At 44.5% G+C, this 16614-nt stretch overlaps 1 protein-coding gene and 1 non-coding gene across 2 annotated transcripts in view; both read right to left on the bottom strand.

The window, feature by feature from the left end:
- Window positions 1-392: 392 nt before the first annotated feature.
- Window positions 393-16614, bottom strand: part of ERAL1 (Era like 12S mitochondrial rRNA chaperone 1) — a 54505-nt gene continuing 38283 nt past the window's right edge. The window contains exons 8-11 of the mRNA XM_040338531.1: window positions 12649-12987; window positions 4202-4351; window positions 1861-1941; window positions 393-834 (exon numbers count right to left, since the gene is read on the bottom strand). Coding sequence (XP_040194465.1) covers window positions 712-834; window positions 1861-1941; window positions 4202-4351; window positions 12649-12987 — 693 coding nt within the window. The 3' untranslated portion in view covers window positions 393-711. The remainder of the gene's footprint in view (window positions 835-1860; window positions 1942-4201; window positions 4352-12648; window positions 12988-16614) is intronic.
- LOC120929859 lies at window positions 16199-16357 on the bottom strand. Its single transcript, XR_005747527.1, has one exon. It is a non-coding gene; the product is annotated as a U1 spliceosomal RNA (small nuclear RNA).

Raw genomic sequence — 16614 nt, 5'->3', positions numbered from 1 at the left:
CCCCAATAAAAGGGAATGTGTGGGACCCACCTGTCCTACCCCAATAAAAGGGAATGTGTGGGACCCACCTGTCCTACCCCAATAAAAGGGAATGTGTGGGACCCACCTGTCCTACCCCAATAAAAGGGAATGTGTGGGACCCAATGTGGAGGGTTTTCAGGAAGAGGGCGTTAAAAAAAAAAAAAAAAAAAAAAAGAGAATATATATATATATATATATATATATATATATATATATATATATATATATATATATATATATATATATATATATTAATTATAGAGCTCTTGAAGTCAATTGCTTTGTTCTTGTTACAGGGTGACTCAAAAGGAAAAAGTTCTGTATTTATTTATTTATTTTTAGCTCTTGTTCCTACCAAAAAAAAAAAAAAAGTCACTACAAAAATAAAATTTATTTCCAAAAAATTGATTCATGAAATATAAAAGCTTGCAGTGATTTAAGTTCCATTGTATGCAAAAACAAAGATTGTTCAGCTATACATTATAGTAAACTGAATTTTTGGATGACAAAATAACAGATTTTGTTTAGTGAATTGGCCTCTTTGTATCACAGGAGTCTTCCAGCGACTCGAGCGCTCTCAGTTTATCCCAAACTGTGTTACAACCTTTGGCAGGCAGGCCTGATTTCCGGCTTTATGTATAAATCTGTTTGGAGCTTTGTTGACAAGAAAAACAAACAAATTCATTGACATCACTTTTTAAACTTTACAGAAAGACGGAGACGGACATCACAGAGGAAAGCGTTCATTAGGTCTTGTCCAGCTTCTCTGGCAATCTTGCTGATGACCTGCCCACCAGTACCAATAACTCGTTTCTGTCCAAAAGAAAAAAAAAACAAAAGACATGATTGTTAAAAAGGAAATTCCAGACTACGCCACAGTTTCATAACTAAGTAAATAAATCTGTAACGGGACATTATTTACACATCAGAAACCTGTTGGTTATTGTTACCAGCAGAATTGGAGAGTGATCTGGTGAGCTTTACTGCCACATCTTCTAATGACCTCCTCCCTTATGGCAGCATGAGATGTTGCCAAAGCTGGTAATGCCACTTCCATAGACAAAATCATATAACAAAAACATGGGTATTAGTAGTTAAAATCTTTATAAAGCGGAACTCCAGGCAAACTGCTATATACACACACACACAGTTGGAATCCATAATAGGAAACTTACAATAGGAGTTGTAATTCCAATTCAGGCACAACCTGCCAGACAGCACATACCCAGAAGTACAGGGAATGTCCTTCAGCTCCTGGTGTTTATTGGACCAGGACTGAGAGTGAAGAAAAGGCAAGTAAATGTTTCTGGGGAAGTGTGGGGGATTAAAGTGGTTGTAAAATCACAAGGTTTTTTTATCCTAATGCATTCTATGCATTAAGATAAAGATGTCTTCTGTGTGTAGCAGCGCCCCCTCTCTATCCAGCGATGTTGTAGGATTGTCTCGGCTGCCCGGGACTCGTCTCCCCATTGGCTGAAATAGCAGCGTGGCGCCACCGACTCCCACTGCTGTCACAGTCAGCCAATGGGGAGCTAAAGGGGATGGCATCGGGCCGCAGCTGTGTGTCTGAATGGACACACGGAACTGCATTTCAGCTCGGGTGCCCCCATAGCAAGCTGCTTGCTGTGGGGGCACTCATCGGGAGGGAGGGGCCAGGAGAGCCAAAGAGGGACCAGAGAAGAGGAGGATCTGGGCTGCTCTGTGCAAATTCACTGCACAGAGCAGGTAAGTACAATTTTTTTTTTGTTAAAAATAATAAACAACGAGACTTAATCACTTTAAAGCCGTCACTTCTCTGAATGGTGAAACTTTTATTTAATGATCTGATAAACAACTCACCACATGGCTTTCTTTTGCCACCTGCAAAGTTTGCATAATAACCAATTCCCCACCGGAGCCTTCTTCCCATAAATTTGTGACCTGTGATCAAAATGTTAAACAATACAGTGAGAGGGTAGCAGGCTCTACTACAGCTCTGATCTGTATACAGAGTACAAGAAGGATATTAAAACAATTACTGCAATACTGTTCCATCAAATAACTATCACATAAAGGCACACCTATTATATTTGTTATTTTTATTCCATACTATTAAATCTGAGAAATATATTGCCAAATAAAAAAATATATATATATACATATACATATACATATATATATATACATACACATACGAATACACACACACACACACACACACACACACACACACACATATATATATATATATATACACACACACACACACACACACACACACATTTGTACATCAGCTGAATAATTTATTTTGGCCATTCAAATGAATTAATACTCACCCGCTAAATGCACCTAGCATAGATACGCATTTACAAGTTTCAAGCCTTTTCTCTACCAAAACTCTGCTGCTCCTGAATGCATGGACACAGGAATTTTTTTTCCTGCCTCTAAATGTCCATGTCTATGTGTGCATGGACACATAGGCTAAAATGCAGGGGAGTTTAGAGGCATGGAAAAAAACGCCTAACGCCCCTAGGAGCAGATGCAAAAATGTCCTATGTGCATGAAGCGTAAATAGCACAAGGTAGGATATAGAAGAGGGGAAGCTGTCCTGTTCTGATTGGCTGGCTTTGGCAGCTGCCATTGTCCCGCCCACCCGACATCACTGCTCGGTCTTGACAGCTACCGTTCTCTGGTGCATGCCCCTACACTGCCCACCAGTTTCCACACTGGATTGGAGGCCAATTATACCATCTTCTGCTGCATGTGGCTCCATTACCTGGTTGTACTTATCCATCCAACATTAGTGCCGCCATACAAGATTCTTAGATGCAAGTGTGCCATGTTCAATAAATGCTGTGTAATACAGATTGATTAACTCCAGCCCCCCGTGTCTCTTTCCTCATATGTGGAGATCCATCCCAGGTCCTAATAGGAGCTGCAGGAGTTGACTTTTTTTTCCCTCTCTGATCCCATCTGTACCCTGTTGGACTGTGGTCATCTTACTACTATGGACCCTTCTTAACAGAGGCGCACTAAGCTGTGGTAGACATTGGTGCAACACTATTATTTGCTTTATCTTTCGTTCAACACGATACACACCCTTAAAGGAGTTGTAAAGGAAAACATTTTTTTTGCTGAAATGACTGTTTACAGGGTATAGACACATAATAGTTAACCGATTCCTTTTAAAAATGATTAAAAATAGATAAAAATCAATCATATAATGTACCTACAGTTTGTTTCGTTTTTGCATGCCGTTTCATGCTTCTGTGATGAACAGAGACAAAGAGCCAATACAGGGCAGTGATGGTTTGTAAAAAAAAAACTTATTGGTTTTGAGGGGCTTTAGACACACAGTAATCACACCTCCTTGATTAGTGACCACACAGAGAAAGCTCCCATGACTTTTTTCATCAGGAAACAGACTGTTCAGAACAGAGAAGGATTACAGCAACATCAGAGCAACAACTAACAATGAGGACATGAAACCGGGACTGCAGTAAGGTAAAGGAAGCTATTTAGCTAAAAATTTCCTTTAGTGACCCTTTAATATTTTTCTTCACAATAGTTTAAGATCCAACAAGAAAACCAATGTCCCCTGTAACCTTGGAAGCGGATTGTGTCAGCCTTTCACAAGGTTTTCAATCTTTACTGCTGCGCTATACACTTTGGTATGACATCTAGTTTATATTAAAATGTTCTAATTAAAGCAGTAGTGAAGAAGCATTGAATATGTAATTTCTGACCTTATTATTTCCCCCTAAAAGCGCTCGTTCCGTAGCAATTCTTACGATTCAGTACTCTCACAGTCAATAACCTGGTACAAATATACATATTATGAGTAGGCATGTGCATGGTTCCGGTCCCAACCTGGAAGAAAATTACACTGCTGGTCCAATCAGCTGCGACTGGGGCATTTGACCTCATATGCCACTCACAACTTACTTTTGGGTTCGGCCAAACCCAAGCTCATCTCCAATTAGAAATATTGATGCACTCAACTTTTCTATTCTGCTTACTTTGTCTCTTTTGGAAGTGAAGCCAGGTATGGCATTTTCAGAAGGAAACCAAGACCAGCTTACATAATTTCTCTCGCTACAGGTTTTTTTAAACCGCAATTGTACCCACATCTCAGCACAAAACCACAAGTCACTTCTGCTCTATAAAATAAAAAATCCAGATCTAGATTGGTGCATCTTACCTGAGTTATACTGTATGGTATCTCTAGGGGCAAGTACTCCAGTAGCTTCTCTCTAATAATGTTATCACAGATTTCCTGGGGTGACTGGGTGGTAACAACATCACTATGAAATGCCCATTCTCCAGGCTTGGCAAGAGACATCAGGTACATCTGAAACAAGACAAGAAACAGACATATCATACTATGCCTGATGTGGCTTTAGATAAATCGATCCAAATAGGCAGAGCATGCAATTTTATCTATATTATATTCAGTCAAATACCAATAAATAAGGAAAAGATCTCTGTTAATTCCAAGGCCCAATACTAGTGGCTCCCTTGTACTGCCATACATTTTTTATAATTATATACAGTGATGAAAATAAGTATTTGAACACCCTGCTATTTTGCAAGTTCTCCCACTTGGAAATCATGGAGGGGTCTGAAATTGTTATCGTAGGTGCATGTCCACTGTGAGAGACATAATAAAAAAAAAAAATCCAGAAATCACAATGTATGATTTTTTTAAACTATTTATTTGTATGACACAGCTGCAAATAAGTATTTGAACACCTGAGAAAATCAATGTTAATATTTGGGAAAATAGCCTTTGTTTGCAATTACAGAGGTCAAACGTTTCTTGTAGTTTTTCACCAGGTTTGTACACACTGGAGGAGGGATTTTTGCCCACTCCTCCACACAGATCTTCTCTAGATCAGTCAGGTTTCTGGGCTGTCGCTGACAAAACAGAGTTTGAGCTCCCTCCAAAGATTCTCTATTGGGTTTAGGTCTGGAGACTGGCTAGGCCACGCCAGAACCTTGATATGCTTCTTACAGAGCCACTCCTTGGTTATCCTGGCTGTGTGCTTCGGGTCATTGTCATGTTGGAAGACCCAGCCTCGACCCATCTTCAAAGCTCTAACTGAGGGAAGGAGGTTGTTGCCCAAAATCTCGCAATACATGGCCCCGGTCATCCTCTCCTTAATACAGTGCAGTCGCCCTGTCCCATGTGCAGAAAAACACCCCCAAAGCATGATGCTACCACCCCCATGCTTCACAGTAGGGATGGTGTTCTTGGGATGGTACTCATCATTCTTCTTCCTCCAAACACGGTTAGTGGAATTATGACCAAAAAGTTCTATTTTGGTCTCATCTGACCACATGACTTTCTCCCATGACTCCTCTGGATCATCCAAATGGTCATTGGCAAACTTAAGACGGGCCTTGACATGTGCTGGTTTAAGCAGGGGAACCTTCCGTGCCATGCATGATTTCAAACCATGACGTCTTAGTGTATTACCAACAGTAAACTTGGAAACGGTGGTCCCAGCTCTTTTCAGGTCATTGACCAGCTCCTCCCGTGTAGTCCTGGGCTGATTTCTCACCTTTCTTAGGATCATTGAGACCCCACGAGGTGAGATTTTGCATAGAGCCCCAGTCTGAGGGAGATTGACAGTCATGTTTAGCTTCTTCCATTTTCTAATGATTGCTCCAACAGTGGACCTTTTTTCACCAAGCTGCTTGCCAATTTCCCCGTAGCCCTTTCCAGCCTTGTGGAGGTGTACAATTTTGTCTCTAGTGTCTTTGGACAGCTCTTTGGTCTTGGCCATGTTAGTAGTTGGATTCTTACTGATTGTATGGGGTGGACAGGTGTCTTTATGCAGCTAATGACCTCAAACAGGTGCATCTAATTTAGGATAATAAATGGAGTGGAGGTGGACATTTTAAAGGCAGACTAACAGGTCTTTGAGGGTCAGAATTCTAGCTGATAGACAGGTGTTCAAATACTTATTTGCAGCTGTATCATACAAATAAATAGTTAAAAAATCATAAATTGTGATTTCTGGAATTTTTTTTTTTTGATTATGTCTCTCACAGTGGACATGCACCTACGATGACAATTTCAGACCCCTCCATGATTTCCAAGTGGGAGAACTTGCAAAATAGCAGGGTGTTCAAATACTTATTTTCCTCACTATATATATATATATATATATATACACACATATACACATACGCACACATTATATATATATTGTAAGGGGTTAGCTAGGTAGCGGGGTGTGTGACCCCTTTGGATGGGTTCACCACACACTGAATTTATACAGACTGGCAGTCGAAGACGGTTGAAAACAACGTTTTTGGTTTATTTTTCCATCTTGCTGGAAAACAATTGCAAGCATCCAAACACCATAAACAAAATCAAACATAAAATAAACCCTAGCCACTTTTGGCGTCTACCTTCCACACAGAAACCTATCTATGGACTCAGCCTAGTGCTGGGCAGACAGTGCTGGTCGAACAGCACAAAACAATAGTCTTTTGATTTTTTATCACACAGAAAAATCACTCCTCTCCTCACCTCCTCAGTAGCCTTTCAGTGCTGCTCTCCTACTCACAAAGCCTTAGGAATGATGCAGCAATTCAGTGGTAATCCTTTGGACTACTTATAGAGGCCTTAATTGCCTCATTCTGAACAGCTGGAGTCTTTCAACACCCTTAGACCTTGTCTGGCAATTTTTGCAGCCGACGCCCAATAACAAATTGTGTATTGTCTAAACAGGCAGAAATGCATGTCCCGTCTGTGACAACACCCACAGATTTACCTGACTTCCTGTCACTATATATATATATATATATATATATATATATATATATATATATATATATATATATATATATATATACACATACATACATACATACATACATACATACATACATACATACACACACACACACACACACACACACACACACACACACACATATATATATATATATATATATATATAAAAAATGGGATCCCGCACTTCCTGGTAGCGGGTGCAAATGTGCGCCTCTGCTGGCTTGCTCTTGCCATTCTTATGCATAGTAAGAACTGCAGACTCAATGTTTGCCGGCATCCGCTGAGCATTCGTTACTGAGGCAGAACTGCACTCTGCCTATGTAAACAAGGCAGATTGCCGTTCTGTCAGTAGGGAAGGCATGGATCCTGTGTTCCTGCAATGCAGAAACATGGTTTCAGGTCTTCCCTTAGTAAAAGCACCTGCCACACAGTGCACAAACACTGGCTAGGCGTGCAGTTCCCAGCCAATGTCATTAGTACCTCAGTGCATATTTTTAGCACTGATCACTGCATTCGCTTCACTGGTCCCCAAAAAAGTGTCAGTCAGTGTTTGATTTGACCGCCGCAATCGCCACCATTACTAGTAAAAAAAAAAAAAAAATCCATAACTATATCACAGTTTGTAGACGCTATGACTTTTTGTGCAAACCAATCAATATACGCTTACTGGGATTTTTTTTGTTGTTTTGTTGTTTCAGATTACATATTGGCAAAAATTGTTAAAGAAATTAGCATTTTAAAAAAAAATTATTGGATCCATTTAATAGCAGAAAGTAAAAAAAAAATAAAAAAAATATATATATTTTTTCCAAAATTGTCGCTCTTCTTTTGTTTATAGCCCAAAAAAAAAAAAAAAGGCAGAGGTGATCAAAAAAAAAATTGGATTTTATGCTCACCGTAAAATCTCTTTCTCCGAGTTCATGGATGGACACAGCCTTAATCTTGACATAGTGGGATTAGCCTATCTTTAGGAGTGACTAGGCAAAAGTGTCAACTTCAAAGCAGAACCGCCCCACCCAGGGTGCGGTCCCACTGACTATATCCCCTCAGCCTGCACCAAGCAATTCAGTTCGTAGCAAGCAGTACAGACAAAGAGGGGTGGGTGCTGTGTGCATCCATGAACTCGGAGAAAGAGATTTTACGGTGAGCATAAAATCCTATTTTCTCTTTTGTTCATGGATGGACACAGCCTTAATCTTGACATAGTGGGACGTCCCAAAGCAGTGTCAAAATGAGGGGTGGGAAGCATAAAAATAAACTTCACCCAAAAACAGAGCTCCTTAACTGAGGAGTTGTAACTCTAAACAGCCGCCTGCAAAACTTTGCGGACGAAGAAGCATACGAAGATGCACTCGCATCAACTTGTAAAGTTTAGTGAAAGTGTGACCGGGGCGACCAGGTCGCCACCTTACACACCTGGGAAACAGACACTAGATGTCAGAAAACCCAAAAGGCACCATTGCCCTAGTCGAATGCATCGTGATAGGGAGGCGCCCGACCCTTTATGGCGTAAGCCTGATCATGATCTGTCGGGTCCACCTCGAAATGGTGGCCGAAGAGACTGCTGGGCCCTTCTTGGGACCAGCCACCAAAACAAACAGTGAGTCTGAACTCCGGAACGGAGCAGAAACAGACAAGTATATTCTCGGAGCTCGGACAACGTCCAAGGGATGCCACGTCGTCTCCTTCGGATTCGACGGATGAGGACACAAGTATGGCAGTACAATGTCCTCCTTGAGATGGAAGGTCGAAATGACCTTAGGAAGAAAAAAGGCTGCGGATGCAGCACCACCTTATCCTTGTGGAAGATCAATAGGGAGCCTTTCATGACAATGCTGCCAGCTCAGAATCGGTCTTAACTGACATAACAGCCACGTCAACATACTACCGTGTACAGGTTGCGGGTGATCGCCTCAGCCTTCTCGTCCGCAGGGTCCTTGAAGGCAGGAGCCCCCTCCACTGGTATGGTGGAGCTTGTTTAATATGGACACAGGAGGGTCCACTATCGGGGGCGAGGTCCATCTTTTCAAGAAACTCTCTTTAAGAGGGTTCTTGGTCCCCATCTTCAGATACCTCAGGGCCAGGGTCATGAGTGCTAGCTGGACCCGGCAACGCATCTGAGTTGTCCCCAGCAGATGGTGGAGGGACGGGGCGGTTTCTAGCCCCTATTCTCCCACGCGCTGCTTCCACCTTGGCTACGAAGACTCCATGCTGTATACACACCTGACACAGGGACCCCCAAACAAGTAACCCACTATTCCTGGCTGCAGCAGAGACTAGGGAACCCCCCCCCCCCCCCCGAGGACTCACCAGCCAGGAACCGTAATAGATGGTTTAGCTAGCAAAGCTGCTGCCTGCAGAGTAGGGATGCGCATCTTCACCGGTCTCATGATTAGATTTGATTCCGATTATCTGGTCAACAATTCGATTTGAGTCTGCGATGCATCAAGATTACCGACGAGCTCTCACTTCCGGTTGGGCCGCCTTCCTCCCTGCAATCTTCTGAGACATATCACAGGTCCCAGAAGATTGCCCGGCTATGCTGGACAGCGCAGTGAGACATACACACCTGGCTGTGAAGCTGCAAGCTGTCACAGCCGGATGCCCACAGTAGTATTGCCAGTGTCGTGGACAGAATGGAGTGTTTGGGTGGCCACATTGCTGGATTGTGGTACAGGTGAGTGTCTTTTTATTAAAAGTCAGAAGATACACTTTTTTTTGTAGCTGCTGACTTTTAATATTTTTTTTACTGAACTCTGCTTTTAAAAAAAATAACCTCACTCCCTTAAAGTGGAGTTCCACCCAAAAGTGAAACTTCTGCTTTAAGCACTTCTCGCCCCCTGACATGCCATATTTGGCATGTCATTTTTTTTGTGGGGGGGGGTCCGCTTTTTAGTGGGACTTCCTGTCCTGGCCGCCTAGGTGACTCCTCCTGTCGCCCTAGGTGGCCCCTCCCTGCCAGCGATCTTCTGGGACACAGGTCCCAGAGGATTGGCTGGCCAATGGCAGATTACAGTGCGCACCTGGCCATGAAGACATAAGCTATCATGGCCGGGTGCCCACAGTAGATATGTTGGCGTTGAGGAGAGGAGCAGGGAAAGGTACGGGGCTCTGTGCGGCCGCTTCGCTGGCCTGAGGGACGGGCAAGTGTCGGTTTAATAAAAGTCAGCAGGTACACTTTTGGTAGCTGCTGACTTTTACTAAACTAAAAAACGGTGGAACTCCACTATAAAAAGTGCACTAATCTGGTGCACTACAGGGTACAGGAATATACGCATGTGGCTGCTGGGAGATCAGGAGGGATTAGAATTCACAGCAAGTTCCCTGTACTGTCTCGGTGTTGAAATTTCCCTGGGCTCCCAAATTCGCACATTCCAGCACACTAGTAGGTTAACACAATGGCATGTGCAAATTTAGGAGCCCAGGGAAATGTTAACACAGAGCACATGGAGGAGGAGAAATCATACTGCTGTAACTAAGAATACCTGTTTTCAAAAGTGTTTTGCGTTTTGTAATACATGCTGTTCTAATCCATTAAGTGGCCTTCGCTGCATGTGCTTTTTAAAATATATGCAGCTTCTCATACCTGCATTTCTGTCTGAGTATGCTGCTCTCTATATTCCGCACGTGTGACTCGGTCCTGTTTGTGCCGCCTCTCGTTCTCCTCTTCCCCGACGTCAGTGGGAGTTCTCAGCCCCGCCCACCGACTGTACTGTAGCTATCAGATGAGAAGAGAGGCGGGCGGGGCTGACGTCAGGAGAGACGTGGGAGGTGAGAGGCGGGCCGGAGCGAACAGTCACATGAGAGGAATCTACAGACAGCAATATAGGTATGAAAACACAGTATATTTTGAAAAGCACATGCAGCAGTGGCCACTTAATGTATTTTAGCGGCATGTATTGCAAAACCAGTATTTTAATACACACGCTCGGAGCACTCTCCCGGGGAGGGGCGGGGCAAGTCGGGATGACGTCACCTGACATCGATTTTTGGGGGCACATGCATCGATGCCACATCGGGGGCCCCCGAATCGCAGTGCCTCAATGCAACGATTATATTCAGCACCCCTACTGCAGAGTGTGTCTGTCGATCTGTGCTCTTCACAGCTGGGATCGAAGGCTGTTTGTGGGGCTGCGATTTTTGTCAGTCTTTCAGACTGCTCAGTCCCAGCGTGCATCTGTTCATCTTCCATTTTTTTTAAATGGTCTGATCCATGGTACAATGGCCGCTGATCTGACACTAGAGGCCAACAGGGCAGAAAACCACAGTGCAGCAGAGTAATGCAGCAGTCAGTACACCTCCAGAAATCGCCAGAAAAATGCGGCTTACAGAAGATGGCCGCCAGTGAGAAAAGAAATACAGCATGGACACCAACCTGGGCGTCAACAGCATGGGGCAAGACACACAGGAAAGCAGAATCTCTTATGTGGCTTTATACATTGTGCAAGTAAAGAAATACAGCATGGACACACCAAACATGGCCGCCGACAGCATGGAGCAAGACACACAGAAAAACAGAATCTCTTATGCGGCTTTATACATCGTGCAAGTAAAGAAAAACAGCATGGATACACCAAACATGGCCGCCGACAGCATGGAGCAGGACACACAGGTAAACAGAATCTCTTATGCAGCTTATACACCGATTTAGTGACTTATGGTTCCCCAAGTGAAGCTCCTGCCCAGCAGCTAGCTCAGAGAGCCTAGGAGGAGGAGGGGGGAAGGGGAGAAGGGGGATAAGGCCCTTTACTCACCTCTCCAAGGATGCCCAGCTCTGTCTTCTTGCTAAAGCAAGGTAGTAGCTACTTACCCTTCCTGTGGGTTTACTGGAAGCATCCTGGATTGTGCATCAGCGGCATAGTAATAGAGATGACTGTCGGCCAGGCTACTGCGACTCGGCCCTGTAGACCGGTCCTTAAGCAAGCCCTGGAGCGTATAGCTCACCGGACACCCGTAGAGCGACGGTCATGTCGTGGACGACCCAGCGTGCAGCTATGGTCGGCACATGCTCGATGGCCCAAACTGCTCGTGTTCGGCCGGCTTCTCTGGTAAGACTAAGCAAGCACTAATCTTCCTATACAGTGGGGGGGATGTCTGTGGATATTACAGTGGGGGGGGGATGTCTGTGGATATTACAGTGGGGGGGGGGATGTCTGTGGATATTACAGTGGGGGGGGGATGTCTGTGGATATTACAGTGGGGGGGGGGGGGGTGTCTGTGGATATTACAGTGGGGGAGGGGGTGTCTGTGGATATTACAGTGGGGGAGGGGGTGTCTGTGGATATTACAGTGGGGGGGGGGTGTCTGTGGATATTACAGTGGGGGGGGTGTCTGTGGATATTACAGTGGGGGGGGTGTCTGTGGATATTACAGTGGGGGGGGGGGGTCTGTGGATATTACAGTGTGGGGGGGGGGGGGTGTCTGTGGATATTACAGTGGGGGGGGGTGTCTGTGGATGTTACAGTGGGGGGGGGGGGAGATGTCTGTGGATGTTACAGTGGGGGGGGGGGGGAGATGTCTGTGGATGTTACAGTGGGGGGGGAGATGTCTGTGGATGTTACAGTGGTGGGGGAGATGTCTGTGGATGTTACAGTGGTGGGGGAGATGTCTGTGGATATTACAGTGGGGGGGAGATGTCTGTTGATATTACAGTGGGGGGGGGGGAGATGTCTGTGGATATTACAGTGGGGACTATATATGGTGGTGATCCGAAAAATGTATGTGCTTTATAATTAATCGAAATTAGTCGACTAATCGATCAAAAAAACGATTAATCGAACATGAAAATTTTTATCAGTAACAGCCCTATTTAATTTATGTGATTAAACAATGTACTTTACCTTTAGCGTCTCTACTTCATCTCCATTTATGGCTGAAAGCATGAAAACCTCTTGAAAATGGGCCCACCCAACCTTCTCTGAGTCTTTTCGGGTCAATTCCCTCTTGGTAAGATCTGCAGGGACGTCCGAGGATGGATCTGGTAATAAAGATCCCTGTGACTGCTCAGTGCTGTTCTGGACAACTTCATCTTTCTTTACAAATCTGGCATCTTCCGTTTTTGTTGTTTTATGAGAACTTTTTATCGCAGACTGAACTTCAGCTTTCTTCCCTTTCACCATTCCTTCAGTCAGTGTTTCTGTGATCTCCAACAAACTGCCTTTATCCTTTAACAGGTCAACCTGAAGTAAGAGAATCAAGATGTAATAATTTCTGTACTGTACATAAGAATGTGCGGAACTTACAATGCTACCAGGGAAAGCATGTCTGGGACTTCAACAGTCATTGAAATTAGAACTAAACCCAAGAACAAAAATGTCAAATATTGCAGCTTACCAGTCCTTTTATGCAGAGGCTGTATTCAGGGCCGCCATCAGGAATTATGGGGCCCCTTACACAGCTTCAGGCATGGGCCCCTTGGAGCAGAGAACCGGGGGCGGGGGGTGCTGCCGCCTGAAATTGAGAAGCGGGGGGGCTGCTGTGAATTGAGAAGCGGGGGGGCCCCTTTACAAAAAAAAAAAAAAAGAAGAAATAAAGGAAATTATATATAAAAAAAGGGGGGGGGGGGTAGTCATCCGGGGCCCTGGGGAGCTCTGGGCCCTTTAATAGAAAGAAAAAAAAAAAGAAAGAATATATATATATATATATATATATATATATATATATATATATATATTTTTTTTTTTTTTTTTAAAAAGAGGGGTTGCCATCTGGGGACCTCTGGGCCCTTTAATAAAAAAAAAAAAAATAAACCTCTGGGCCCTTTAATAAAAAAAATATATATACAAAAAAATAAACATTTATAAAAAAAAGGGGGGGGGTTGCCATCCAGGGCCCTGGGGACCTCTGGGCCCTTTAATAAAAAAAATATAAACAAAAATAAAAACATTTATAAAAAAAAAAAAAAAGGGGGGGGGGGGGTTTGCAACATGGGGACCTCTGAGCCCTTTAATAATAAAAAAAATGTGTATATATATATATATATATATATATATATATATATAAATAAAAATAAATAATTGACCCTTTAATAAAAAATAAAATAAAAATATATTAAAATTATTATTATTTTTTTTTTAAAGGGGGTTGTCATCCGGGCCCCTGGGGACCCCCGGGCCCCTGACAGGTGTACGGCCTGTACCCCCCTGATGGCGGCCCTGGCAGTATTTGTTTTCCTTTTTCAGTCTGACATTTTTAGCAAGTACAGAAAAATACCCGTTGATCTTGCAAGCAATGCAATGTCCTTATCACTTTCTATGACAGAATGCAAAACAATCATAGTTTTCTTATGTAAACTACTAATCCCATCATCCCCCATTCATAAGAGATGAAAAACGGCAGACATGTTTGAAGACCAGCGACAGGAAGCATGTTATTAGCAAGATTGCTAGGTAAAAAAAAAAAAACACGGAGGAGCTCCGCTTTAATGTCCTAATGTGCTAGTATGCATGGCATATTAAACACATTATGACAGACTTAGAGTGAGGGGAAAATATCCAGAAAAATGCATTTAAAAAAAGTTGTAAATTGCTTTGCATTTTAATGAGTGAAAAAAGTGTTTGATCCCCCATCAAATCAGAAAGATTTCTGGCTCCCAGGTGTCTTCTATACAGGCAACGAGCTGAGATTAGCACTCTTAAAAGGAGTGCTCCTAGTCCAGCTTGTAACCTGTATAAAAAATAACTGTCCAGATTCCTGTCCAATCAGATTCCAATCTCTACACCATTTTTTTTTTTCTGTTGAAAAGCCTGTGGCGTGCAAAACACAACCCAAAAACTCCACCCGGTGCAGAAAAAAATGTGCACACACCTAAAGAGTGAAATCACAAAAAACTGCGACGGGTGCATACGTCAGTGGTCCTCCGAAGAGGACCCGTCTCTGATCCCCCGGGGCGTTAGGCTACTGACAGGGACTAGAGTTACTGTGGTCCATACAGCCGAAGCCATATGGACCCATCTTGGTCCAAGCAGCCGAAGCCACAAGGACCCAACATCCTCAGAGGGACTGCCGAAACACAACCCTCCTCGGTGAGGCTCCCCCGAAGGGAGACCCCATGAGAGCCGGCGAACTTAGCCAGAAGGCCGGGTCCACCAACTCCCAAGACTTTCAGAGGCAGGCCCGAGGACCAGCACCCTACTCGCCACACATAAAGTGCCAAGCACCAAACAAAAAAAAGTGACAAAACAAACAAACACGGGGAAAAATAAAAAAGGAAAGTGGGGAGAAGGAAGATGGGAGAGTGAGGTAAAGTGACCAATGTGCAATACATTGGCCGGCCCTCCAATCTCTACACCATTTTTTTTTTTTTTTTTGAAAAGCCTATGGCGTGTGAACACACCCAAAAAACTCCACCCGGTGCAGAAAAAATGTGCACACACATAAAGAGTGTTCACAAAAACGTGCAGACGGGTGCAACGTCAAGTGGTCCTCCTGTGAAGAGGGACCCATAACCCTGATCCCCCGGGGCGTTAGGCTCCAGACGGGGACTGAGGTACTGTGGTCCGAGCAACCGAAGCCGACACGGACCCAACTTCCTCGGAGGGACTGCCGAAACAGAACCCTCCCAGTACTAGGTGGGGCTCCCCGAAGGGAGACCCCATGAGAGCAGGCGAACTAAGCCAGAAGGCCATGTCCACCCACTCCCAAGACGTTCAGGGCTGGCCCGAGGACCGCACCCTACTAATCACACAGTGAGACAAAACGTGCACAACAAAAAAAGACAAAAAAGTGACAAACACAGGCTTAAATAAAATAAAGTGGGGGAAGGGATAGTGGAGAGGAGAGTGAAAGAAGTGGCCATTGTGGTGAAAACAATGACCAGGCCCTCCGGCCAGGAATAAAAAATTCCTCCGGTCCTAGCCAAAAGGCCCGGCCCCAGGAGGCAGGTGCTAAAAAAAAGCGTGTATCTGGTGCAGTGACCGTGGTATCCTTCAATCAATGTGTCCCTCACACACAGTGATCTTCAGATACCCCTGGACTGCCACTCCAGGGGCACATGCACCATAGGCTTTTCGTTCCATATCCGACCCCCCGACCGGCCAGTGCAGCCCCTCCACCCCTGCCAGCCAACCCGGCGGATTTGCACGGTCCTACCCCCGTCATACCCCAGGGCATTACCGGCTCCTCCAACCAGATCGCTGACAGAGATAGCACTTACACCAGCCAGCCAGAAGGCCAGACTAGAACTCGGCAAAAAGACCAAGACCAAGCACAGTACCCATCCTCACCAGGAGCACCCTTCCAGATGGCTCAGACTCAACCATGGGCCGGCCCCCCAGTATTCTGTCGGGCAGCACAGCGTAGTCCCTGCTGAAACCATCCTTCCAGGTGCAATGACGTCATTGGATTGCATCCACCCTCCCCATGTAGGAGGTGCTTCAGCGCTCCGCTGACAACTGATGAGGACAGATACCACACCCAGTCCTAGCCAAAAGGCCGAGAAGCGGCAGGGAAGACAACCACGATCAGCACGGCCTAGAGTGTGCAATAGCCGAGCCTCGCCCTGGGAAAACCGCCTTCATGATCATGGTGTCTCCCCTGCCAGGTAAGTATCCAATCTCTACACCATTGCCAAGACAAAAGAGCTGTCCAAGGATTTCAGGGAATAGATTTTAAACATACACAAGCCTTGAATGGGCTACAAGACCATCGCCAAGCAGCTTGGTGAGAGGGTGACAACAGTTGGTGAGATTATTCACAAATGGAAGAAACACAAAATAACTGTCAATCTCCCCTCGGTCTGGGGCTTCATGCAAGATCCCACCTCGTGGAGTTTCAATGATCAGGAGAATGGTGAGGAATCAGCCCAG

Source organism: Rana temporaria, chromosome 2, assembly GCF_905171775.1.
Source record: "Rana temporaria chromosome 2, aRanTem1.1, whole genome shotgun sequence".
Taxonomy (NCBI): domain Eukaryota; kingdom Metazoa; phylum Chordata; class Amphibia; order Anura; family Ranidae; genus Rana; species Rana temporaria.
Note: the sequence above shows the minus strand (reverse complement) of the source record. Positions and strands in the feature narration are given on the sequence as shown.